This window comes from Macaca thibetana, chromosome 3, assembly GCF_024542745.1.
Source record: "Macaca thibetana thibetana isolate TM-01 chromosome 3, ASM2454274v1, whole genome shotgun sequence".
In the NCBI taxonomy this organism is placed as follows: Eukaryota; Metazoa; Chordata; class Mammalia; order Primates; family Cercopithecidae; genus Macaca; species Macaca thibetana.
In genome coordinates, this window is record NC_065580.1 from 171,271,359 (window position 1) to 171,296,641 (window position 25,283).

The 25,283-nt window shown below is 37.3% G+C and overlaps 2 protein-coding genes across 10 annotated transcripts in view; one reads left to right on the top strand and one right to left on the bottom strand.

Moving 5' to 3' along the window:
- ATP5PF (ATP synthase peripheral stalk subunit F6) overlaps positions 1 to 25,283 on the top strand; it is a 985,871-nt gene that overhangs the window by 918,345 nt on the left and 42,243 nt on the right. The gene's annotated exons all lie outside the window — the stretch shown is intronic.
- The window catches only part of GABPA (GA binding protein transcription factor subunit alpha), a 37,876-nt gene continuing 31,382 nt past the window's right edge, over positions 18,790 to 25,283 (bottom strand). For all 6 annotated transcript variants that reach the window (XM_050784766.1, XM_050784765.1, XM_050784767.1 and 3 more), the window contains exon 10: positions 18,790 to 22,230. In XM_050784766.1, coding sequence (XP_050640723.1) covers positions 22,002 to 22,230 — 229 coding nt within the window. In that variant the 3' untranslated portion in view covers positions 18,790 to 22,001. The remainder of the gene's footprint in view (positions 22,231 to 25,283) is intronic.

Here is a 25,283-nt window from a genome sequence, read left to right on the forward strand (position 1 = left end):
CAGCACTATTCACGGTACCAAAGATGAGGAATCAATCTGCATGTTCATCAATGGTAGACTGGATAAAGAAAAAGTGGTATAGGCCAGGTGTGGTGGCTCACACCTGTAATCCCAGCACTTTGGGAGGCTGAGGTGGGTGGATCATGAGGTCAGGAGATCAAGACCATCCTGACTGACATGGTGAAACCCCATCTCTACTAATACAAAAACAAAACTAGCTGGGTGTGGTGGCGGGCACCTGTAGTCCCAGCTACTCGGGCGGCTGAGGCGAGAGAATGGTGTGAACCCAGGAGGCGGAGCTTGCAGTGACCTGAGATCTCACCACTGCACTCCAGCCTGGGCGACAGAGCAAGACTCTATCTTAAAAAAAAAAAATGTACAATACAGCATGGAATACTGTGCAGCCATAAAAGAAGAATGAGATCATGTTCTTTGCAGAAACATGGCTAGAGCTGGAGACCATTATCCTAAGTGAACAAAGGCAGGAACAGAAAACTAAATACTGCATGTTCTCACTTATAAGTGGGAGCTAAGCATTGAGAACACATGGACACAAAGAAGGGAACCACAGACACCAGGGCTTAGTGGAGGGTGGGTGGAGGTTGAGGATCATAAAACTACCTATGAGATACTATGCTTATTACATAGGTGACAATCTGTACATCAAACCCCCTTGATAATTTATCTGTATAACAAGCTTGCACATGTATCCCTGGACCTAAAAAAGTAAAAACACAAAACCCATTTCATTGCCTCAGTGGCTGTTTTGAGAGCATTGAGGCTATGAGAGCATGGAGAGGCTCATTTTCCTCTCTTCCTACCCATCGCAGACCCATCTCATTTCCCCATTAAACCCTGACTCATACTTCTGTCTGGACACTCTGAACCCCAACGGCATGGTCTTTTGGCATCCAGAGCTGTTGGTGGCGCTGAAGGACCGAATACACCTGCTTTTCTCAGGCAGAATTCCAACAAAACGTCCCCACACTGGTCACTGTTATTGGTTCATAGGTATAAAACAGAAACAAGGATTCTTAGTTGGTGTGTATTATACCAATGACATCTCTCAATCTTGCCTTGAATTTCCTTCAGCTTGGCGAAAACTTTTTCTTCACTGGGCATCCAATATCTTACTATAAAAAATTGACTTTTATAGATCCTGAGGCAAAACTTGGGTTAAAAAAACTGAATGTAAACAGGTAAAATCATCTACCTTTAGACAGAAAAAAAACCATTTTCTAAAACAAGGTTAAAATGCAAATTATCTTAATTAGAAAAATCACCCATTACATAAAGTATAACAACAAAAAACAGTCCTAAATGAGATCCTCCTCGAAAATCATGGTCTCATGGAAGCAGGTTTCGTAACAGAAAACATTTGTGTAACCTCAGCTCTAGCATTTTCCATTTGCGAATATCACAATATGCTCTGTGGGGAGTGTTAATGAATACATCTGTTTGCCTCCTTGCACAGTTGAATAATATCTGAAAAGAGATCTGTTTTCACATTTCAGAAAGATATCCAGTAAGTTCTTGTTGATGAACAGTGTTAAGTTACATAAGTTCCTTTACCTTGCCGTTTAACGCTAAGAGATATGAGTCCCTAAACAGCTGTTAAAACTCAAAGATATATTATTTACTTTGGAGCCATAAAGTGTCCAGGCAGACATTTTTATCCAAACATCTGTTAATTTTCACTCTGAACCATTACCACTCCTTTTCATAAACAGCATTGTCCTTGCTTTGGACTTCCTCTGTAGTCTGTCATGACTTCCTGCAGGGAGAAAAATGGTGCAACAGCCCAGAGCTAGAAATGTAGCCCTAAGAGGTCCATTTACTACTTTCTACAGAGCAGAGAAGCCATATGAAAGGCTGTAATTGCTACTACCTCAATGTATTGCTGCAGTTCAGAGCATAGGCAGATCGGTCATTGCAAAGAGCAGCATTTTCACAGCTTCCAAACTCACAACGGCTTTGTTTGTGTGTTTGTTTTGCTGACTCGTAGAAGATCAGGTAAATGAGTTCACTCAGCCCCTCTGATTCCAAAAATGGAATCCCGATGTTCTGCCATGCTCTCATTTCCATTTTAGCATTGCCCCCAAATACGTTTCCTCTTGATTCGGCCACACTATTAAATTTGTATCCTCCTTCCCCTGCTGCTGTATGCCGCATGTGTGGGATACCTTTGCCATAGTGACATCAACTGGAACAAGCTGGAACTGAAATCTCTAAGCATCACAGGACCCCCCAGATTCACATTTTTTTTCTACATGACTTAGAAGTATAGCTCTAATAATCGCTGTGCCATAAAAATAATCCCAGTTGGATTTGAAAATAGACTTTGCACATTCCAATATAAATAATAAAAATAATTTTACATGTGTACACTAATGGCCATGAGAACTGACTAGTCCATATATTTAGGCTCATACTTTGGAAAACATGCTAGCAATAATGATGTAAGAATGATTCTTAACTTTCACATTTTTAGGAAGACTTCTACATAAATTCATATGAATTAATAGCCAGTTAATACTTATATTTTTGGATTAAACTTTACTGAAATATTTATTGGGCAAATATATATTTGGAAATCAGATTTACATAAGGCACTAATAATGAAAGATTGTTAAGATATTTACTCAAAGATGTATGAATCTTGGGTGTTCCCTGTCCCTTGGAATTTACAGCACAACTATTAGGTTGGTGCAAAAATAATTGTGGTTTCTGCCATTAAAAGTAATTGCAAAAATCGCAATTATTTTTGCACCAACCTAATAGATAAAACCCATTTACAATACAATTGGATAAAATCTCTAAAATATAGACTGTGTTAATTGCCATAAAAGAATGCTACAAAAATTTAGATGAAGGAAATCGGTTAGCATTTTAGTTGGAATTTGAAGACTGGGTACAACTTTTAAAAAATTGACATGTAATAGTTACATATATTTTGGGGATACATGTGATATTTTGATACAGGCATATAATATGTAATGGATCATATTTTTTAAAAGTAATGCAAATTAACAATAATCTATTATTTATTCCTAAAAGTAATTTTAAATTTTTTTCTGGGACTAGGCTTTGTTGGATTTTTTTTTGAGACTGAGTCTCGCTCTGTCACCCAGGCTGGAGTGCAGTGGCACGATCTCTGCTCACTGCAACCTCTGCCTCCTGGGTTCAAGCACCTGCCTCAGTCTCCCCAGTAACTGGGACTATAGGAGCATACCACCACACCTGGCTAATTTTTTATTTTTAGTAGAGACGGGGTTTCGTCTTGTTGACCAGGCTGATCTCGAACTTCTGACCTCAGGTGATCCGCCTGCCTCGGCCTCCCAAAGTGCTGGGATTACAGGCGTGCGCCACCACGCCCGGCTAAGACTAGGCTTTCTTTTTAAGTTTTGTCAGGTAGGATCGGGGCAGCCTTTAGTCTCTAGCATTCTGAGTACTCTATATCTTATGATTACAAGGTTTTCCTCTCTGCCTGGTGGAAGCACAACTGCTACTGGTCCTGTGTATGCTCTGAGGATTGTTCCTGTGCTCCTGTCGTGTGGCTCCTTCCCCAGCCTTGGGTGGGATCCTCCCGTATATGTACTGACCAGGTCTCAGTGGACGGCCCCAGGGTAACCCTCTGCAGATCTCCCAAGCTTGATCTCCGTGCGATCTTTTTCTCTCTGCTCCGCGAACTCTGTCTTGGCTTCCCAGTGGTTTCTACTCTCTCCACATGCTGCAACCCTGGAATCTCATTTTAAGCTGATAAATAAATGAGGCTTACCTCATTCTGGTTACACCATCTTAACCGTAAGTGGGAGTATGACTACTGTGATATATTTTTAGAGTAGAAATTGGAATAAGCAAATATGTTAAAAATCCTTTTTCTGCCACCTACAGATAACAAATATGTGTTAGTGAATTGTCCAATTCTTTAACAGTTATATGCAGATATACTCAAATAAATACACAAACACAACATAGATGTCTGCAGGAAGGCTTTCCATTCCTTAAGATTTAGTTACATTTCCTAAATCTAAAACTGGGTACATTGTTGGTTAATTGCCTCCAAACTCGCCTTTTCAGTGCATTTTTATGACAGGCAGATGTGTAGGTGGTGGTAGTGGACATGGAAGGCTGTAACTGCTATAGTCTGAGCATTTGTGTCTCCCTAAAACTCACATGTTGAAACCTAGTCACCAAAGGGATGGTGTTAGGAGGTGGGGCCTTTGGGAGGTGATTAGGTCACAAGGGCAGAGCTTTCATGAACAGGTTTAATGCTCTTATAAAATTGGTCTCAGAAAGCTGTCTTGCCCCTTTAACCATATGAAGACACGGTGGTGAGAAGGTGGCATCTACGAGCCAAGAAGTGGGTCCTCACCAGACACCAAATCTCCCAGCACCTTGATCTCAGACTTCCAGCCTCCAGAACTGTGAGAAATAAATTTCGTTGTTTATAAGCCACCGGTTAATGATATTTTGTTATAACACCCTTTGACATATAGTAATGCCAATATCTTAAAATTCCACATTTGACGTTAATCTTGCTAAAAGATTCTGCAACGCAGGCTTCATAGGCACAGTGCTTAGCTCTCCTCTTCTCCCTCTTTTATGGGTGAACAACAATGACAAAACAACAAAATCTTATTTTACTATGCAGAATGACTCCAGTCTCCTCAAACCCTGTGTTTAAATTCAGCTCTAGGATTTCCTTCACATATCCAAGTTACGAAGTTTCTGAAGAGAGTGAAAAGGTCTGTTAGGGAATGGCATTCATATTTTTTAAGTTACCTGTGGTGTAAAGATAACATATACATAAATACATATGATTTACATATATAGATACTGATGTATGTATGCTTCAAAGTGAAAAATTTTTAGACAGCGTTTTGCTTTTGTTGCCCAGGCTGGAGTATAACGGTGTGATCTTGGCTTATTGCAACCTCCACCTCCCAGGTTCAAACGATTCTCCTGCCTCAGCCTCCCGAGTAGCTGGGATTACAGGCGCCTGCCACCATGCCCAGCTAATTTTTTGTATTTTTAGTAGAGATGGGGTTTCACTATGTTGGCCAGGCTGGTCTCGAACTCCTGACCTCAGACAATCCACCTGTCTTGGCCTCCCAAAGTGCTGGGATTACAAGTGTGAGTCACCGCACCCAGCCCAAAATGAAATATTTTAATGCTATATCATAAATTTTTTTGCTTTTAATAAAATGTTTAAAATTGGATTTTACAAAGAAGTAAAAAAATAAAATGTTGTTTATATGTTATCTTATTTCATATGCCACATCATTTTTAATGGGCTGAGTTTTTATGAGTAAACAATACTGTCTCATAAGAAATTTGGAATTTTTGTAACTTTTCCAGTTACAAAAACCACTGTGATAGATATTGAAATTAAATAATGTATTTTGAAATAATCCAAGTGTACAAAATAGAAAATGATAAAGGAACTTAGAATATATTTAAACTGAATTATAATAAAAATATGACATTCTAAAATGTATTTGGAGCTTGAAGCTATGTTTAGGAGAAATGCACAACTTTAAATGTATATAGTAAAAAAAATAAAAAGTATTGTTTAATTTGCAAATCATTGGATATTTTCTACATATCTTTCTGTTATCGATTTCTAATTAAATCCCTTATAGTCAGAGAACATACTTTGTGTGGTTTTAATCCTTTTAAATGTATCAAGACTTGTCTGTGGCATCAAATAAGATTTATCTTAATAAATGGTCTGTGGATTCTCAAAAAATAAATAAGTAAATGTGTTAAACCAATGACATAAATTTTCACGTTAAGAAGCCAGAAAGATAAGATTATATTAAACCCAAACAAGAAAGAAAGCAATAAAGATAAAAGCATAAATCTATAGAGAAGACAACAAATAACAGAGAAAATTAACAAAGCCAAAAATTAATTCCTTAAAAAGATCAATGAAATTGATTCATCCCTAGCAAGAACATTTTTTTTTTAAAGAGACAAACCCAAATGTCGATGTCAAGAATGAAAGCAAGATATACTATAGATTCTATAGACAATGGATAATGGCAATTTTATGCCAACACATTTGACAAGTTGGATGAAGTGGACAAATTTATTGCAAAAAGAGTCAACTTATCCAAGCTGACTTAAGATGAAATTAAAACTCTTAATTTCCCTGTATCTGCTTAAGTAGTGTAATCCACTAATTAAAAAGTCCCTTTACAAAGAAAACTCCAGGACTAGATGGTTTCACTGGTGAAGTCTATCCAATATTTAAAGAAGAAATAATGACAATATTATCCAAAACTGTTCAGAAATTAGAGACAAAAGAAACACTTCTAACTTAGTTATGGGGTCAGCATAAACCCACAGCAAAGCCTGACAAAGAAAATTACAGACCAGTATCTCTTATGTTTGCAGACAAAAAAAAAAACCTTCAACAAAATACTAGCACGCCAAATCCAGCAACATATGAAAACAATAATAATGAACCCTAAGCAGGGTTCATTCCAGGAAAACAAAATCAGTTTGTGATTCAAAAATCAATCAACATAATTAAACACATTTAAAGAGTCATCTCCATAAATCCAACTGAGTACCTTTGGCTTGGACAACTAGGTTAGTAGCAGTGGGGACGAAGAGGAGGATATGGATTTGTGATAGGTATTTATGATAGAAGATTCACTGATAAGGCAGGGCGCGGTGGTTCACACCTGTAATCCCAGCATTTTGAGAGGCTGAGGCAGGCGGACCACTTGAGGTCAGGAGTTTGAGACCAGTCTGGCCAACATGGTGAAACCCCGTCTCTACTAAAAATACAAAATCAGCCAGGCGTGGTGGCGGGTACTTGTAGTCCCAGCTAGTCAAAAGGCTGAGGCAGGAGAATCGCTTGAACCCAGGAAGCGGAGGTTGCAGTGAGCCAAGATCACACCATTGCACTCCAGCCTGGGTGACAGAGATCTTGTCTCAAAAAAAAAGAAAAAGAAAGAAAAAAGAAAACTTGCTGATAGGATATAAATATGAGGAAAATAGAGGAATCAAGGAAAATTTTAAGTCCTTTCTTTTGAGCAATTGGGTCGACGGAGGTGCTGTTTACTGGGAAGAGAAAATTGGGAAGAGCACAGATATGTTGGAAAATAGAAAGTACTGTTTTCTGGCCAGGTGCAGTGGCTCACACCTGTAATCCCAGCACTTTAAGAAGCTGAGGCGGTGGATCACCTGAGATCAAGAGTTTGAGACCAGCGTGGCGAACATGGTGAAACCTCCTCTCTACTAAAAATACAAAAATTAGTGATCATGCTGGCGCTGCGCCTGTAGTCCCAGCTACTCAGGAGGCTGAAGCATGAGAACGGCTTGAACCTGGCATGTGGAGGTTGCAATGAGCCGAGATTGCGCCACTGCACTCCAGCCTCAGTGACAGAGCAAGATTCGGTCTAAAAAATAAAAAGTATTCCTTTTGCCATTTTTTGATTAAAATGTCTTAACTTTTACACCCTTGTAAGCAGATGGAGATATTAATGGATTCTGGGAGAGGTCAAAGCTGGATATTAAAATTTATGAGTCGCATAGATGATTTGTAAAGTTATAGTCACCTAATGTGAGGTTGGAAGAAAAAAAGGAGCCTAGTATTGAACCCAAAAGTAGGGATCAGTGAGGTGGAAAATCAGTTGAGTGTAGCTTCAAAGGAAATGTGCTCAAGGACAGTCTGGTCAATTCTGAACAGCGAAGGATAATGGGAATTTTGATGGGCAGAGAGAAAGAAGGAAAAGGAAGGATAAAGAGAGGAAGTATTTCAATCAGAGGGAACAGAATGAAAAAACAGGCTGGGTGCAGTGGCTCATGCCTGTAATCCCAGCACTTTGGGAGGCCGAGGTGGGTGGATCACCTGAGTCGGGAGTTCGAGACCAGCCTGACCAACATGGAGAAACCCCATCTCTACCAAAAAAAAAATACATAAAAATCAGCCGGGTGTGGTGGCGCATGCCTGTAATCCTAGCTACTTGGGAGGCTGAGGCATGAGAATCGCTTGAACCCGGGAGGCAGAGGTTGCAGTGAGCCGAGGTTGGGCCATTGCACTCCAGCCTGGGCAACAAGAGTGAAACTCCATCTCAAAACACACACACACACACCACAGTCCCTACTCACGCTCCTCCCCGAAGAGATACTAAATTGATCTTCTAGCTATCAACTTTTAGGAAATAGTGAAAATATAGAAAGATTTATTTGAGGAAACATTATTTCTCATCCTTAACTCCTTCAGATTCTTAGGATACTAGTTAATGAACAGAGATTGACTTTCAGATAGAGCATATGCCGTTTCCACAATCTAATTTACTCCCAACAGTTCCCACAGGGTGATACGAGTTCAACTACTTCTCCTCTGAGAAATAATTCTGTTTGATATTGCCAAGGACCTGACAAACAGCCAAAAGAAATTCTGGCATCCCCACGGATGAAGTGAAGACATAGAACATAATCTTACTTTGGTTTATCTTTTCAAAGATGTGGGGCATTGTTTATTTCTCAACAGGGATGAGATGGGTTAATTTTTAACATAAGAAATAGGTGAGAAAAGCTTTAGAAGTCTGAATATGAGGGAGAAATGTTTTCAGTGGCATGAAAGTTTATCAAACACATATCATGGAGTATCTCAGCCCTAAATCCACCTGGTGAATGATTTTATTTCTGAAAGGTTTCTGACATCCTGTTTGCTAAATTCCTCTGAAGCTTGCTGCTCTCAAATATGTCATTGATTTGCTTCAGCGTGAGAATTCGACAAGAACCTGCCATAAGAATTCTGCTGGGCAGCTACTTTTTACAGCTTAGGAAACAAGAAAGGTTAGTATGAATTGTGAGCCTCCGAATAATATTTTAGCTGGGGGGTAATTCTGCCATTTCTCAAACTGTGCACCAAAAATCTTGTCAAAAAAAAAAAAAAAAAAAAAACCCAGAAATGGTCTGATTCCCTTTACTTTTTCAAACCAAAGTGAGATTTTGAGATTTCATAATGAGACTTGGGACAAATCAATGCAACAACCTGGCCAATTAAGAAATATAAAGTTCTATTTACGGGAATATACTTGAGCACAAAATAGTTTCTACAAAGTCATATACAAATCAAATATATTGTGGCAACTAAGCATTAAAGTAATGAAACGGTGATTTTTCCTTTTGTGACTCTTGTTATCCGAATATGAATCACTGTGCTGAAGGTACTCTATGGTACCAAAGCATGCTTCTCCAAAAAAGTCACAAAAATGGTCAGAAAGATAAAATATCTTAATATAAATGTATATTTAAATCGACAAAGGGACATGATTTATTTATCAAATGGATAAACATATGTGATTAATGAAATTTCTGATAGTTTTAACAGATTTCCTTTTATCATTTCCTAATGCTATACTGATGCTGCCGACAATTGTTTCAGCAGATCCAAGTTTCCATGGAATTATATCAAGAAACTGTAGAAAAAAAAATACAGTTCTCTAGTATAATAATTTTTCTTTGTCTGTAAAATAAGTCATATAAGATGCCAACGCCATGAATTTTGAGGACTAATGGCCCAACTACAGTGCTGTATCCATTGTAACAGCTAAGGATTTTTATTTTTGCGGGGAGAGGGAATGGAGCCTCACTCTGTCTGTCAGGCTGGAGTGCAGTGGCACAATCTCAGCTCACTGCAACCTCCGCCTCCCAGGTTCAAGCGATTCTCCTGCCTCAGCCTCCTGAGTGGCTGGGATTACAGGCGTGTGCCACCACACCCAGCTAATTTTTGTATTTTTAGTAGAGACAGGGTTTTGCCACATTGGCCAGGCTGGTCTCAAATTCCTGACCTCATGGTCCACCCACCTCAGCCTCCCAAAGTGCTGAGATTACAGGTGTGAGCCACCGGGCCCGGCCACAGCTAAGGTTTTAAGATGCAGTGGTAAACAAGGAAAATATCAGGTCCTAAACTTAATGGATGCTAATCCAGTAGAGGAGAGAGAGTGAAGTGACCATATTTCTAATGCACAAATCTGACCTGGGCTAATTATGGTTGATAAATAATGCTTCCAGGAGGAAGGTGTATAGGAACTGGAAGCTGGGTAAAGATAGAAACTGGCTCCATGCTTTCACACCATGCTAAGGAAATTGGACTTCTTTTCTAGAGGGTAATAAGAAACTATGAAGGAGTTTTAGACATAGGCTTGATGGAATCTAATTTCCATGTCAGTAAGCTGTGTTGTCTTGTGGTAATTTGTGTCTAGTATTTCTTGTGAAGTAGTTGCAAGTCCTGGGTTTCTAAATATATGTATTATAGTCCCAGAGTTTCCACTTACTAAATGTTTTTCAGGAATACCACTCCTATGTAATTTAGAGCTTAATTACAAATTTATTTTCTTCTCTGGTATTCAAGAACCATGGGCTGGGCACATTGGCTCATGCCTTTAATACCAGCGCTTTGGGAGGCCAAGGCAGGAGGATCACTTGAGCCCAGGAGTGTGAGACCAGGCTGGGCAACATAAGGAGAACCTGAATCTACCAAAAATTTAAAAAGAATTAGCCAGGAGTTGTAGTGGTCCTAGCGAGAGGCTAAGGTGGGAGGACTGCTTGAGCCCAGGAGGTTGAGGCTGCAGTGAGCTGTGATTGTGCCACTGTATGTAGCCTGAGTGAGAGAGCAAGACCTTGTCTCAAATAAATAAATAAATAAATAAATAAATATATATATATATGCACCTTTCTCAGGGAGCCAGACAGTATGTATAATACTGCTAACAATTATGCTTATAATATTTAGGTACAACTTTTCAGAAACACCTTTGTTACATAAAGTGCCCCCCATTTCATGAAAAGAAATATGTATTCTTTACCTAGTGATGCAGTTTCAAAAACCTGATATGATTTTGTAGGTGACATTGCCACGTCTGTGGTATTCTTTTGGGTAAGCTTCTTTATGATAGTGTTTTTTAAAAAATGTTCTATTTTATGGAAAATTTCATGCATACTCAATAGAGAGCACAGTATAATAAACCCTCACGTATCTGTCACCCAGTCTCAACAGTTTTCAGCACATGGCCTGTGTGTGTGTGTGTGTGTGTGTGTGTGTGTGTTTTCAGTCCACCCACTGAAGTATTTTGAAGCAAATGCTAGACATCACACTATTTCATCTCTAAGTACTTCAGTATGCATTTTTGAAAGATTAAAATCCCTTTCCTCCATTTCTCTCTCTTCTCTTTCCTTCCTTCCTTTCCTCATAACTGCGACACTATTACCACACCTAAAAAACAGCAAATTCCTTAATATTTAAAAAAATAGTGTTCAAATTTCCTTGATTGCCTCAAAAGTTTACTTATTTATTGTAATCAGGATACAAACCAAACCACACAATGCATTGGGTGAGTGAAAGACTCTTAAGTCTCTTTTAATTTATACATTCCCCTTCTTATTTTTCTTGTAATTTTTTTGTATCTGTGTTGTTTTCATTTGTATTTTTGCTGATTGTATCCATGTAAATGACAGTCTCTCTGTCTCCTATATTTCCTATGAACTGGTACTTATACTGGGGGAATTTATCAGATTTAGGTTCAGTTTGTGTTTTGGCAAGAGTCGTCCCAATGCGTCATATCAGGAGGCATATGATTATCTGGTTGTCTCGCTCTTTTTTTTTTTTTTTTTTTTTGAGACAGAGTCTCACTCTGTTGCCCAGGCTGGAGTGCAGTGGCGCGACCTCGGCTCACTGCAACCTCCACCTCCCGGATTCATGCCATTCTCCTGCCTCAGGCTCCCGAGTGGCTGGGACCACAGGCTCCTGCCACCACGCCTGACTAATTTTTTGTATTTTTTAGTAGAGACGGGGTTTCACCATGTTAGCCAGGATGGTCTCGATCTGCTGACCTTGTGATCCACCTGCCTCGGCCTCCCAAAGTGCTGGGATTACAGGCGTGAGCCACTGCGCCCGGCCCGGGTTGTCTCTCTTTTCATGATATTAAGATCAATAGATATATTCAGGGATTGTGAGGCAAATCCATCCTTTACAAACTGTCTCACCAACTTTTCACCTAATGGTTTTAGCAGCTGTTGGTGATGATTGCCTAGAGCCATTATTTTACTAAGGGTTGGTTGTATGGTAATATTTTATAAAACTCCGTTGACTTAGTAGAGATGAATACTACTTAAAGTAAAATTTGGTATAAGCTTCTCACTTTGGATAAGACAAAAGCCAGAGGAAATGAGAAAAGTACCCAATGTTTGCAATTCTCATTTGTTAGACGTATTAAACACACCTCCCTTCCATTGACTGTAGGTGCTAACAGCAATCTTCTGTTGAGACAGACTTAATCCTAATGAAAAGCCCCAGGCAGGGCTTCAAGCCTGGGTTGGCCCTTATGCAAGTGACCTCAGCCAAGTTGACTAATCCCTCTATGCCTCGATTTCTCCATTTATAAAATGGACAGTTCTCTTATCTACTTCAAGGAGTTGTGAGAGATAAGTGAGAAGACAAATAAAGGACTTGACAGATCATAAGAGATCAGAATTAGCTCTTATTCCTTACTCATTCAGTCATTCAACACATTTTTTACGCTATTTTATGATTTTTCACCATTACATGAGGTGAGCACCAATTTCAACCTAGAGCACTGGATTCTTTGGAGGGAAGTTTTTCTTTCCTAGACCTTTACACTTATTTAGGAGTCTACAGTTGCAAGATGAGTTCACATACATGAGTTCATTTAACCCTTTCAATGGCCCTGCACTGCAGGCAAGTGTGTCAATGACCCTAGCATAGGAGAGAGAAAATGGAGGAGGAGAAAGGTTAAACAACTTGCTCTAAGTTTCATATCTGGTAGTGGGAAAACAAGGACCATAATCTGTTTCTTCTGGTTCTTTCCTTTGGCACGCCACTTTACATATCCTCCACAACAGAAGGTTCTTTATTTGTTTATACCTTTATTCTAGGTATTCTTTATTTGTTTAATCAACTAGCTAATGCATTTTAGGCCAACAGGGCAGATTCTCACACTTACTTCTATTTAAAATATCCTCTATTTTTAGGCCGGGCGCGGTGGCTCACACCTGTAATTCCAGCACTTTGGGAGGCCGAGGCGGCCAGATCACTTGAGGTCAGGAGTTCGAGACCAGCCTGGCCAACATGGTGAAACCTCGTCTCTACTGAAAATACAAAAATTAGCCAGATGTGGTGGCTCACACCTGTAGTCCCAGCTACATGGGAGACTGAGGCAGGAAAATTGCTTGAACCCGGAAGGTAAAGGTTGCAGTGAGCTGAGATCATGCCATTGCACCCCAGCCTGGGCAACACAGTGACTCTGTCTCAAAAACAAAAATCCTCTATTTTTAGGATCTGAGAGCTGGAGCAAGAATCCTAGCATGGAGTTCTTAATGCATAGCTTTTTCCTTTAACCATTAAGTAAAATGAACATTCTAGTTCAACTATTCAGTGATGTTTATCAGTGTATTAATATGCAACATGCCATCTCATTCACAAAGTAAAACCAACATTAGCGATAGGAAGCTTACTTTCTCTATTCCTACGATGAGTATTAGAGCAAACCTTTTTGCATAGTTTTCTAAGGAAGTGAATTAAAGAGTTGCTCATAGATTTGATAAATAACATTTTCTTCAATGTTCTATTTCATTCCTATCTAGTTACTGTGGTGTTCCTATAAAAATAGCGTAAGTGTTAACTGGGTGTTACTAGTATCATGGAATGAAGATTCCCAAATCAACTACCTTGTTAGCAGACACGAGAAAACGCTTTTCTCAGATTACAGCCAGGCGCGGTGGCTCATGCCTGTAATCCCAGCACTTTGGGAGGCCGAGGTGGGCAGATCACTTGAACTCAGGAGTTCGAGAACAGCCTGGCCAACATGGTGAAACCCCGTCTCTACTAAAAATACAAAAATTAGCTGGGTGTGGTGATGCAGGCCTGTGATCAATCCCAGCTACTGAGGAGGGTGAGGCAGGAGAATCGCTTAAACTCAGGAGGCAGAGGTTGCGGTGAGCCGAGATCAACTGTGCTCCAGCCTGGACGACAAAGTGAGACTGTGGGTCTCAAAAAAAAAAAAGTTTACGGAGAAAGTTTCAAATCCCATGAACACTGCCATAATCGTTTAGTTAAAACGGATGCTCATCAGTTGACGATGAAATGTTGTAAGTCAGTGTGGTCAGTCTGTGAACTGTTTGTTGTCAGTCTACAGGGAGATAAGTGCAAGCATTAAAACAATTTTGGTAATTTGATAGAGAAATCTTATGCCTGTGGAACCTAATAATTTTTTTAAAATAGTTATGTATTTTTGTCTTTTAAATTTCATTTCTATAGTAATTCAGTTTTTAAACGTATTGAGGTGTAATTTACATAATCCCTTGCACTTATTTTAAGTATACATTTAGATGAGTTTTGGCAAATCTGTTCATCCAGATAATCGTCAACAAAGCGTAATATAGGCTATGCTCATCATCCTCCCAAATTTCTTTATGCCGAATCCAGGAAATCAACCACTATCCCTAGCCCTAGGCAACCAATGAACTGCTTTCTATCCTTACAACGAGATTTGCCTTTTCCAGAGTTGTTGATGAGGCAGTTGTTCACTCCCTTTATTGCTGAGTCATATTTCTATTCTATGGGTATTCATAATTTGTTTATTCAGTCACCTGTTGATGGATAGTTGTGTTGTTAACGGTTTGGGGACATTATGAATAAAGCTGTTATAAACATTCGTGTACAAGTCTTTCAGTGAACTTGTTTTATTTCTCTTAAATAAATGTCTAGAATTGGGCTGGGCATGATGGCTAATACCTGTATTGTCAGCACTTTGGGAGGCCTAGGCGGGCAGATCACCTGAAGTCCGGAGTTCGAGACTAGCCCCGGCCAACATGGCAAAACCCTGTCTCTACTAAAAATACAAAAATTACCCGGATGTGGTGGCTGGTGCCTGTAATCCCAGCTACTTGGGAAGCTGAGGCAGGAGAATCACTTGAACCTGGGAGGTGGAGGTTGCAGTGAGTCAAGATTGCACCATTGCACTCTAGCCTGGGTGGCAAGAGTGAAACTCTGTCTCAAAAAAATAAAAAAAAAATGCCTAGGATTAGAATTGCTGTGTCGTGACAGAAGTGTTTAAGTTTTCCAAAGCAGTGTGCCATTTTACATTTCCACTAGCAATGTGCGTGACTTCATTTGGTCCTTATCATTGAGAACAATTGCTATTGTGAGTCTTCTAACTTCAAGCAGTTGTAATGTGTTTTTAGTGGTACTGGATTGTGACTTCATGTTTCCTGATAACTAATAATGCCAAATAGCTTTTCATATGCTTACTGGCCATACATATATCTTTTTTTATGAAATGTCTGTGTGAATCCTTTGACCATAAATTATTTGTCTTAGTGAGTTAAAAGAGTTTCTCATAAATTTTTGATGTTAAATATCTTACCTTTGTAAGATAGTAACATTGCCATAATCATTCAGTTAAAACTGATGCTCATCGCTTAATGACAAAATAATGCAAATTAGTGTGGTCAAATACACTTATCTTACCTTTGTAAGAGGTGGAGGTTGCAGTGGGCTGAGATAGCACTACTTACCTTTGTAAGATAAGTGTATTGCAAATATTTTCTCCCAATCTGTACCTTGCATTTAACTTAATTACTTCTTTTTTTTTTTTTTTTTTTGAGACAGGGTCTTGCTCTGTCACCCAGACTACAGTGTACTGGTGTGATCATAGCTCATCATAACCTCAGGCTCCTAGACTCCATGTTCCTGCCTCAGGCTTCTGAGTAGCCAGAACTACAGGTGCATGCTACCATACTTGGCTAATTAAAAAAAATTTTTTTTCGTAGAGAGGGGGTCTCACAAGGTTGCCCAGGCTGGTCTCGAACTCCTGGGTTCAAGCAATCCTCCCCAGTCAACCTCCCAAAGCACTGAAATTACAGGCGTGTGTCACTACACCCAGCCTTGCCTTTTAATAGTGTCTTTCAAAGAACAGGTGTTTTAAAAATTTTTGATGAAGTCCAATTTACTGTCTTGTTTTTTTATCAGAGACAGCGTCCCACTCTGTCACCCCCAGACTGGAGTGCTGTAGTGGCAGAATCACACCTCACTGTAACCTCAAGCTCGATCTGCACTTGAACTTCAAATTTGAACCTGGGCTCAAGCAATCCTCCCTCCTCAGCCTTCTGAGTAGCTAGAACTACAGCCGTACACAACCATGCCCAGCGAATTTTATTTTAATTTTTATATTTTTGTAGAGATGGGGTCTTGCTATGTTGCCCAGGCTGGTCTCAAAACTCATGGCCTCAAGTAATCTTCCTGCCTCAGCCTTCCAAGGCACTGTATTTACAGGCAGGAGCCACCACATCCAGCCTAGTTTTGCTTCTTTAATATCTGAGAAATCTTTGTCTACTCCAAGGTTATGAAAATTTTTTATAAGTTTTAGATTTTATATTTAGGTCTAGAATCCGTTGTGTTAATTTTTATGTGTGGTATGAGGCAAGGGTTGACATTCATTTTTCTCCATGAATAGATGCAGTTGTTCTAACATTTGTTGAAATAAGTACCGTTTCCCTATTGAATTACCTTGGCAACTTTGTCAAAAATCAATGAGCCATATATGTGGGTCCATTTCTGGATCCTAGTCTGTTCATTGACCTATATGTTTATCCTTACCTAAATACCACTTCTTGATTGCTGTAGCTTTATATAGCAAAGTTTTATATAGCACAGTGCAAGTTCTCTAATTCTTTTTCCAACATATTGTGACTATTCTGTCATTTGTATTTACACATAAATTTTATAATTAGCTTGTCTACAAAAAAAAGACGGGCAGAATTTTTATTGTAATGTAATTTATAGATCAATTTAGGAATAACTAACATTTACAAGATTTACATTTACACAATTGGGTCTTAGGCCAGGCATGGTGGCTCACGCCTGTAATCCCAGCACTTCAGGAGGCCGAGTCAGGCAGATCACTGGAAGTCAGGAGTTCGAGACCAGCCTGGCCAACATAGCGAAGGCCCCATCTCTACTAAAAATACAAAAAATTAGTCAGGTATCATGGCACACGCCTGTAATCCCAGCTATTCGGGAGGCTGAAGCATGGTAATCGCTTGAACCCAGGAGGCGGAGGTTGCAGTGGGCTGAGATAGCACTACTGTACTCCAGCTTGGGTGACAGAGTGAGACTGTCTCAAAAAGAAAAGTAAGAAAACCCAAAATTGAGTCTTCCAATCCAGAATTATGGTGTTATATCTCCACCTACTTAGACATTCTTTCATTTCTTTGCAAGTTCTATAGTTTTCATTGATAGGTCTTGCACAAATTTTGCTCTATTTGTCCCTATTTCATGTCAATATTATTGTAAATGGTGGTTTTTAAATGTTAATTTCCATTTATTAGTTTCTAGCATGTAGAAATAAAATTGAACTTTGCATATTGACCTTGTACCTTACCTTGTTATTCTCACAACTTTTTTTATTCCTGGGGGCGTTTAACATGTCTGATGTCTTCTGCAGTTTTATTTTTTGCAGTATGTATGCTTTTTACTTCTCTTACCTTATTTCACAGGCTAGGCTGATACAATTCTGAAAAAAAATGATAAAAGCAGATTTGTTTCCCAAATCTTGTGGGGAGGGAGGCAGAGTGGTGAGGGGCAACGAACATGTGATGTTTGTTACAGGTTTTTCCATAGATACCTTTTTATCAGGTTAAGGAAGTTCTCTTCTAGTTTGCTGAGAGTTTTAATCATGAATGGATGTTAAATTGTATATTTTTCTGCATCTATTGAGTTGAACATGTTCCTCCCCCATTGTATTGTTAATATGGTAAATACTGATTTTTAAAATTCTTGTAATTGATTCTTTAAAAAAAACTCAACTGTGGTAAAATACACACAATAGGAAATTTACCATCTTAACCATCTTTACTACGGTTTGGTATTGTTAAGCATATTCATAGCTGTGTAACCATCTCCAGTTTTTCATCTTGTGAAACTGAAACTCTATGCCCATTAAACAGTAACTTCCCATTTCCTCCTCCCTGCTACTAATTCAGTTTTTATTTTACAAATGTTTGTGACAAATTGGAAATAAGTGGTCCTTTACTACAGAAAGTTTTAAAAGCAATGTTCTAAAGCTGTCAGTTTATTATTAGTAAAAAGCATTTTAAACACATATTTGGCTTGCAAATTAAACTCTAAAGCTGTACACACACAAAACTGCAGTCCTGGGAGAACAAATACACCTCACTAGCGTCCTGGCTGATATCGCTTCAAACTAGATACAATTACACTTTGTATTTTTAAAGCAATTTATTTCTAACCGTAAGTTTCTATTTAAGCATGTCAATCAAAATTTCATCATTGCTTCACCATAAAGGCAGGTATGAATCACTCTTTCCTAACCCCTTCCATCCATTCTTCTATATTCTGATTCTGGCTGAAGCAATCTGCTGATAGCCAACATGAACAGGTGATTTTTTGTTTGTTTAAAAAAAAAAAAAAGCTTTACAAAAGGTTTACAATTTAGCAATCATCAGCTTGCCTTCTGACAGCTACTCAGTCTTACCACTTCATCTGTTACTATTCTAAAACAATTTGGCTTTGTAGATGGAATTTCATTTTCTTAAAGAGATTAACCTACTAAATTTAGTTCAGTGAAGTATGTTCTTCGCAAATTGACAGCTTTTAAGTTAAAAAGTGCATGGGAATCACATGTACAATGTATAAGTGGACTGTCAGATTACTATCCAACAAAATATCCTGGGGATTTAAGATTTTGTTTTCAGGAAAAAAAAACTTTAAGCAACACAGAAACATACTGTATAATAGTTTTATTTTTCTCATTTTACTATTTTTACATTTTATGCACAAATATTTTTTATCTGCGTAAAAATAGAAAATAACTGTTTTATGTAAAATTACAAAAAAAATTAAAACCACAAAGAAATACATAATTGTTATTATGACAGTATAAGTGTCGTTGTCGTTATTTAAAGAGTAAAAATGTATGCAAAAGTCCTCCTCCCATTTACAAAAGATTGAGAATTTTTTTTTCCTGGCAGCAAGTGAAATATTGAAGTATCAATATTTATACACCCTTTAGATCTGAAGACATTAAGTTAGTCACAAATTTGTTTTGCAATTATGAATTTTAAAACATTTTTGTGCTATTTCAAGGATACTAGTTCTTTCTTAAAGGCAGTAGCATAAAAGGAATATGGAAAACAGCAGACCTTGCAAAAATATTTGGTGGTACAATTCTTTTTGTATCATACTTGAGTATCACCATTAATCAGGGGAGAAAACACCTAAACAATTTTTCCTAATTAAATGACATAGACTGATACAAAAATAAATGTGATCAGTCAATTTATCTGAAGATCGACCACGCAAAGCAATTCTGCCTAATTGGTTTTTCTGATGCCAACACAAATATTTAGACTTTAGGCTAGCGAGATATGTATGAAAGTTGGCTCAATAAAAACTTCACATGGAAAACAAGTTTTAAAACAAAAAGGAACATTTCTTTTACTTAAATTCTTGTACTTCTAAGGTACAAATGATGACCAATTTATCTTTCTTCCTTTGAATATACTGTAAATTGTATGAAAAATTCATTTATAAAAACAAAGCAAAGAATGAATAGCATGAATTTTATTTTCTTTCACAATATGTTATCTTTTAATAGAAGAAGAAAAACTACCTGGCTTTCTGATAACTAAGTAAAACAAATATTTTACATATAATTTAAGGCAAAGTAATGAGTTTCTTGAATCAACTGGAGAAATTAGCCATATTACTTTACCTATGTCATGCATAAATGATGGTAAGAAGAAAAAAAAAAGCATCTGATCATGTATGAGAACTGTCTCTGTTCAAATTATGAGAAATAAAATGAAAATTGCTAAAGGGAGAAAATGAATAAAATATGATTTTAAAAAAACCATATGGGAATTGCATAGATGAGAAAAGAATTTTCATTCTAGGGATCTAAAACTAATGTTTCTAGCTTTAAAAACATACACACACATATGTAATTGAGACATGTCTGTCATCTTGGCTAAAATTTTAATATGTCTCCCCAAAAGCATTTTAAATATGAAAGCCAAGATTCTTAAGCTCTTGATGATATACCAGAATGGTATACTTTATTATTTTTTTTAAAACTACAAGCAACTTGTCAACTCCCTAGGCCGTAAGAGGATGGTGCAAAACCTTTCTAGCTGTCTATTTGTTATCTGACACTAGAGCTTCTGTATATTATTTCATAGTTATTTTACTCAGACATTCTTACAACCACAGTGCCCAAATTGTACTAATAATTTGTTCATATATTCTCTTTCAAAAAAGTAATAATGGACATACAAATTTTACTCTGCTCAGGTATCAGCTGCAGAAAGGACTTAATAATATAAATGAATTAAGAGAACATGTTGTAGTAAAATTACGTGTTAAGATTACCAAAGAGATTACCTCTCTCTCCTCTCTTCCTTGTCCTTAAGATCCCTGCCTCTTATGATTCATTCCAAACCACTACCAGAATTGCTAACAATGCCATCTTGCCTGTATTAACATGCCTTTTTCTCCTAGTTAAGTTAAAAGCATTAACTGAGCTCTTAAGAAGCTTTTTAAGGGGACAGATTTAAAGAAAACAATGAAGGAGAAGGTGCATAAATATTTGAGAATCAACCTTCTCAAATCTGTAAGAGGATTAATAGCTATCTTGCCAGTCTCATATAATAATTTGTGCTTAATACCTTAAACAACAAAAACAGAAAAGAAAGAAAAAGACATTTCTAGCCATTTTTGTTTAGTGTTAGTTTATGTAAGGAATGTCATATATGCAGGAATTATTTAATTTGAATCTTAAAATGAATAATCTTCTGTATATCTTTATGCCTTCATATATGTTTATAAAATCAACTGAATATATAGATATATGTATACACATATATAATATGGAAAAGGAAAAAAAAATAAGTGGAAAAGTATTATCTTAAAGAGAAGACTGCCTATAACAGAGGTCGAATTTTCTTTTGAAAACTATTTGCAAGTAATTTACTAATGCCTTGAAAGGTAAAGTACTGCTGACTAATTTAAAGTCTTCATTTTATCAGAAACACAGGAATATAAGCTGCTTTGCATAATAAACTGGCACTACAGGGTAATTTTAAAAAAAAGGAAGCCATAACAAACCAAACCAAACCTTTACTTTTGGGTTGAGGTATACCTTTTCAGTTTTTTAAATCTCTGACAGGAAAAACAGAGATCATTTTATAATTTTTGTAACAGCTGGTTTATTAGAATTAAATTCCTCTCTCAAAATAATTTAAATTCTTGGTCTGACATGAATAATCTATACAGAAAATCCTTACAATTGGCTTGAGTTAATAAGCCAGATTTAAACCTGGATCTCCTCCTTCAGCACTGCTCTTTTTGCCAGTCAACTTCTTACTGTCCTTTGCTTGCAAATATATAAATAACCTGATACTCTTAGTTTAGTAATTTATTAATATAAATTTGATATGAACATTTTAGCTCTGCTTGATTAGATGAAACAGGCACACGTGCTTTAGCTGAGAAATTCCATTTTCTGGTTCTATGTAAAGCAACATCTAAAGCAGCAGAGAGGGGAAACAGTTATATTTTCAAAAATAGTTAAGCCAGACTGTTTCCTGGAGATACTTCATTTATTTTTCATTTTCAGATACTACTGGCTATTTTTGGTAGGGCTACACATTAATACTGACCAGTTTAGCTTTCCTGACTGTTAACAAACTATTCCACAATGAACCTGCCTTCACGCTGCAGACATTGTGGAGATCCTTTAACATACACACATTCTAAAATATATGCTCAAAGTAAAAAGATCCAAATTCACAAGAGTATGAAATATTTATAAAAAAATCATGCATCAGACTGTACAGTCTAGAAATAAAAGAAGATTCAAATTCGGTAATAAAGGTAAGAGCTATACTTGCTCTAAACATTTTAAGAAAGACTTTGGAGTCCCAGAATGTCCTGGGGCTCAATTATCCTTTTCCGTTTGCAGAGAAGCAGTGGCCAGAGCTACTGCTGTGACTGGCTGGGCAATTCCATGGAGCTGCATCTTTGCAAGTTTCTTCTGTTCACATTCTGTGACCAAACGGTTCAACTCTGCTGCACTGTATCCAATAAGAGTCTTCAAGTCACAGACAAACTTGTACACAAATCTCTTGCCTTGAACTTTACAAATCATGTCCCCATCATAATAATACCTTTAAAAAGAGAAAAATTAGAGACTTCATAAAAAATAAATGAGACTTAGAATAATTTACAGACTATTCCATAAGCAGAAGCCTAGTAGAGTACTGCATCCACCACAATAGCAATTAATACTGAAGTTATATAGAATATTTAATGCTACTATCAAATGAAACACATCCAAACATCATTTACTATTTCAATGCTCAGTACTCCAAAACTCTATAAACTTTCAAAATGTATTTTCAACAATTAGGATAAAACATTGATTTAAAAGTAATTATTAAACAAAACAAAAAACCTTTAGAGCAGTAGAAGAGCCTAAGAACAAGAGCTTTGGAGTCAGAGCCGAGATTCAAAACCTAACATTTCTGGACCACAGGAGTCATATTTTCTCAAAGCTTCTATTCCTCATTTATAAAGTGAGGTGAACAGTGCTTACACCCTCATATCACTGTTGAGGATTAGAGGGATAATCTTTGTAAAGTGCTTAGTATACAATGACTGGCACATAGCCCTCTACAAAATAGAAGCTATGTTAATAAAAATCGATAATATGAAAGAACGAATATATTCCACTTCTTTTCTGTCTTGTAAAGAATCCTATATGATGAAGTCATGTCTTCATCTTTATTATTTCACTATGTAAATGCTTTCCAAATTTCAGATAAATTATCCAAGCCCAACAGGGAGCTTTAAGTCTAAGGAAAAGGTCTAAACGAAATAGAGGATACAGAAAAACAGGAAAAGGGCATTGTAAAGAGACAATATTTCTAAATGTACACAAGCAGAGTTCCAGCAGTCATTCTAGAAATCTGGTTTACTGCTGCATTCTATAGAAATGCAAACGGAGTTGGATTTATGTTTCCTTTGGAAAACAGACTTTATTTAAACAAACACTATGTACTGCTAATTCCAACAACAGGAAAAAGAGGCAAGTTAAGCTCTTTCCAGGACTGGCAGAATGCAAAGCCCTTATTTTAAAATTGCACTGCCCACTGACAAAGGGCTACTACAAAAGAAACAACTATTTGCAAAAGTACCGCTGATATAAACTATCACATTTAGCAGGATAAAAGTCACTTGGCTTAATCAAGAGTCTATTAATGAAAGGACTGACCTATATACAGGAAACTCTCATCTTTCCCTAATTCCAGAATAGTTAAAGGAAAATAGTTATGTTTGATTTCCCAGTAAGAGATATAACACATTGCGCAGTCTTGTAGTTTCCATTTATGTCAGTTACATTAGTATAGAATTTGGATCTCAGCTCACAAACCAACAATTCCTTGCCATCCAGTTAAAAATGCTGTAGGCGTTTCAATTGCTTTAAAACATTTCTACGTTAATATGTAAGACTATACGTGGGGAAAAAAGGAAAATGGAAAAGGTTTTATAATTCTAGGAGGAAAATATATTCTATGATTATGCCAGTTCTAGGAGTTGGCATTATATTTCTTGGTAAGAGGTGATAAAAAAATATACACACATAAATTTGAATTTTACTGAATACTTCCTTTGATCTAGCACATGCATCACACAACTGTATACAGTAGCACTTATTCCATTTGTTCCCTCCCTAAAATGAAGAAAGTAGAAAGATACACAATACCTGTATTTCACGGATATGATTTCTTTTCTTCCCTTTTTTTGAACTTGTATTTTTTAAAAACTTTTTAATTGCAAATATATCACACAAAAGGACACAGAAGTGAACAGTTCAGTGACATTACAAAGTGAACATTCATTCCCCTGTTAAGTATCACTCAAGAAACAGAACACTGTCAGCATCTAGAATCCCCTTTATGTCCCCTCCCAATCATTCCCCAAATCCTGGCTCTAAAAGGTAAACACAAGCCTGCACCATGACAGTAATTTCATTGCTTTTTCTTTATATTTTTATCTCCCAAACATGCAACCCTAAATACTGCAATTTAATTTTCCTGTTTTTTGAACTTTACTGAATAAATGTAATCATACAGAATTTGGTCTTTTGGGTCTGGATTCTGTCACTGAACATTATGTTTGTGAGGTTCACTGGTCTTCGTTTGTAGCAGGAGCTCAGTTTTCGAGAATGCAAGGTATTCTTGTATGAATATACCATAAATGATTTCTTCTCTACTGTTGATAGATATCTGGTTGTTTCTGGGATTTGGATGTTACAAATAATCTGCTATGAACATGTGTATGGGCATACAAGTACACTTCTGTTTGATATATATCGAACAGTTGCTTAGGGGAGCAACTGTTACAATTTGCATTCCTATCAAAAGGGTAGAAGCATTCCCATTGCTCCATATCCTCAACAGCACTTAGTTCTGGCAATCTTTTAAATTGTAGCCACTCTAGGGGGTGTGTTGTACCATTTAATTATGGTTTTCAATTGCATTACTCTGAATACTAATGAGGCTGTACACCTTTGCATATATTCATTGGCCATTTGGATAATCTCTAGCCTGAGGTGTCTATTCAAGTCTCTTGCCCATTAAAAAACTGATTCGTAAGAATTGGTTAGATATTCTACATACTTCTGTAAGACATGTGTGGCTCTCTTAATAAGGCTTTCAACAACCAAAAGTTCCTAATTTAAATATAGTCCAATTTATTGATCTTTCCCTTTATAATCAGTCCTTTTGATTCTGCATAAATGTCTCCCTACCCCACAAGTTATGAAAGTATTTCTACATCCTTTTCTATTTTACTTTTTACAGGTAGAGCTACAAGCTACATGGAATTGATTTTTGACAGGTAGAGCTACAAGCTACATGGAATTGATTTTTGGTACGGCGTAAGGAAGAGGTCAACTTTTACTTTTCTCCCAAGACGGATAGTAAATTATCCCCGCACTGATGATTGAAAAGAAGATCGTTTCCTCATATGTTTTCTCCCCACTGCCATTTCTTTAAATCAAATGCTTATGTATTCCTGGTTCTATTTTGGCTCCCTATTCTACTGTATGGCCTATTTGTCTTGAGCAAATAGCATAACTGTCTTATTACTGTAACTTTAGAGTCAGTCTCAATATCCTGTGGGACAAGTCTTTCCACTTTGCTAATCTTCAGGTGTC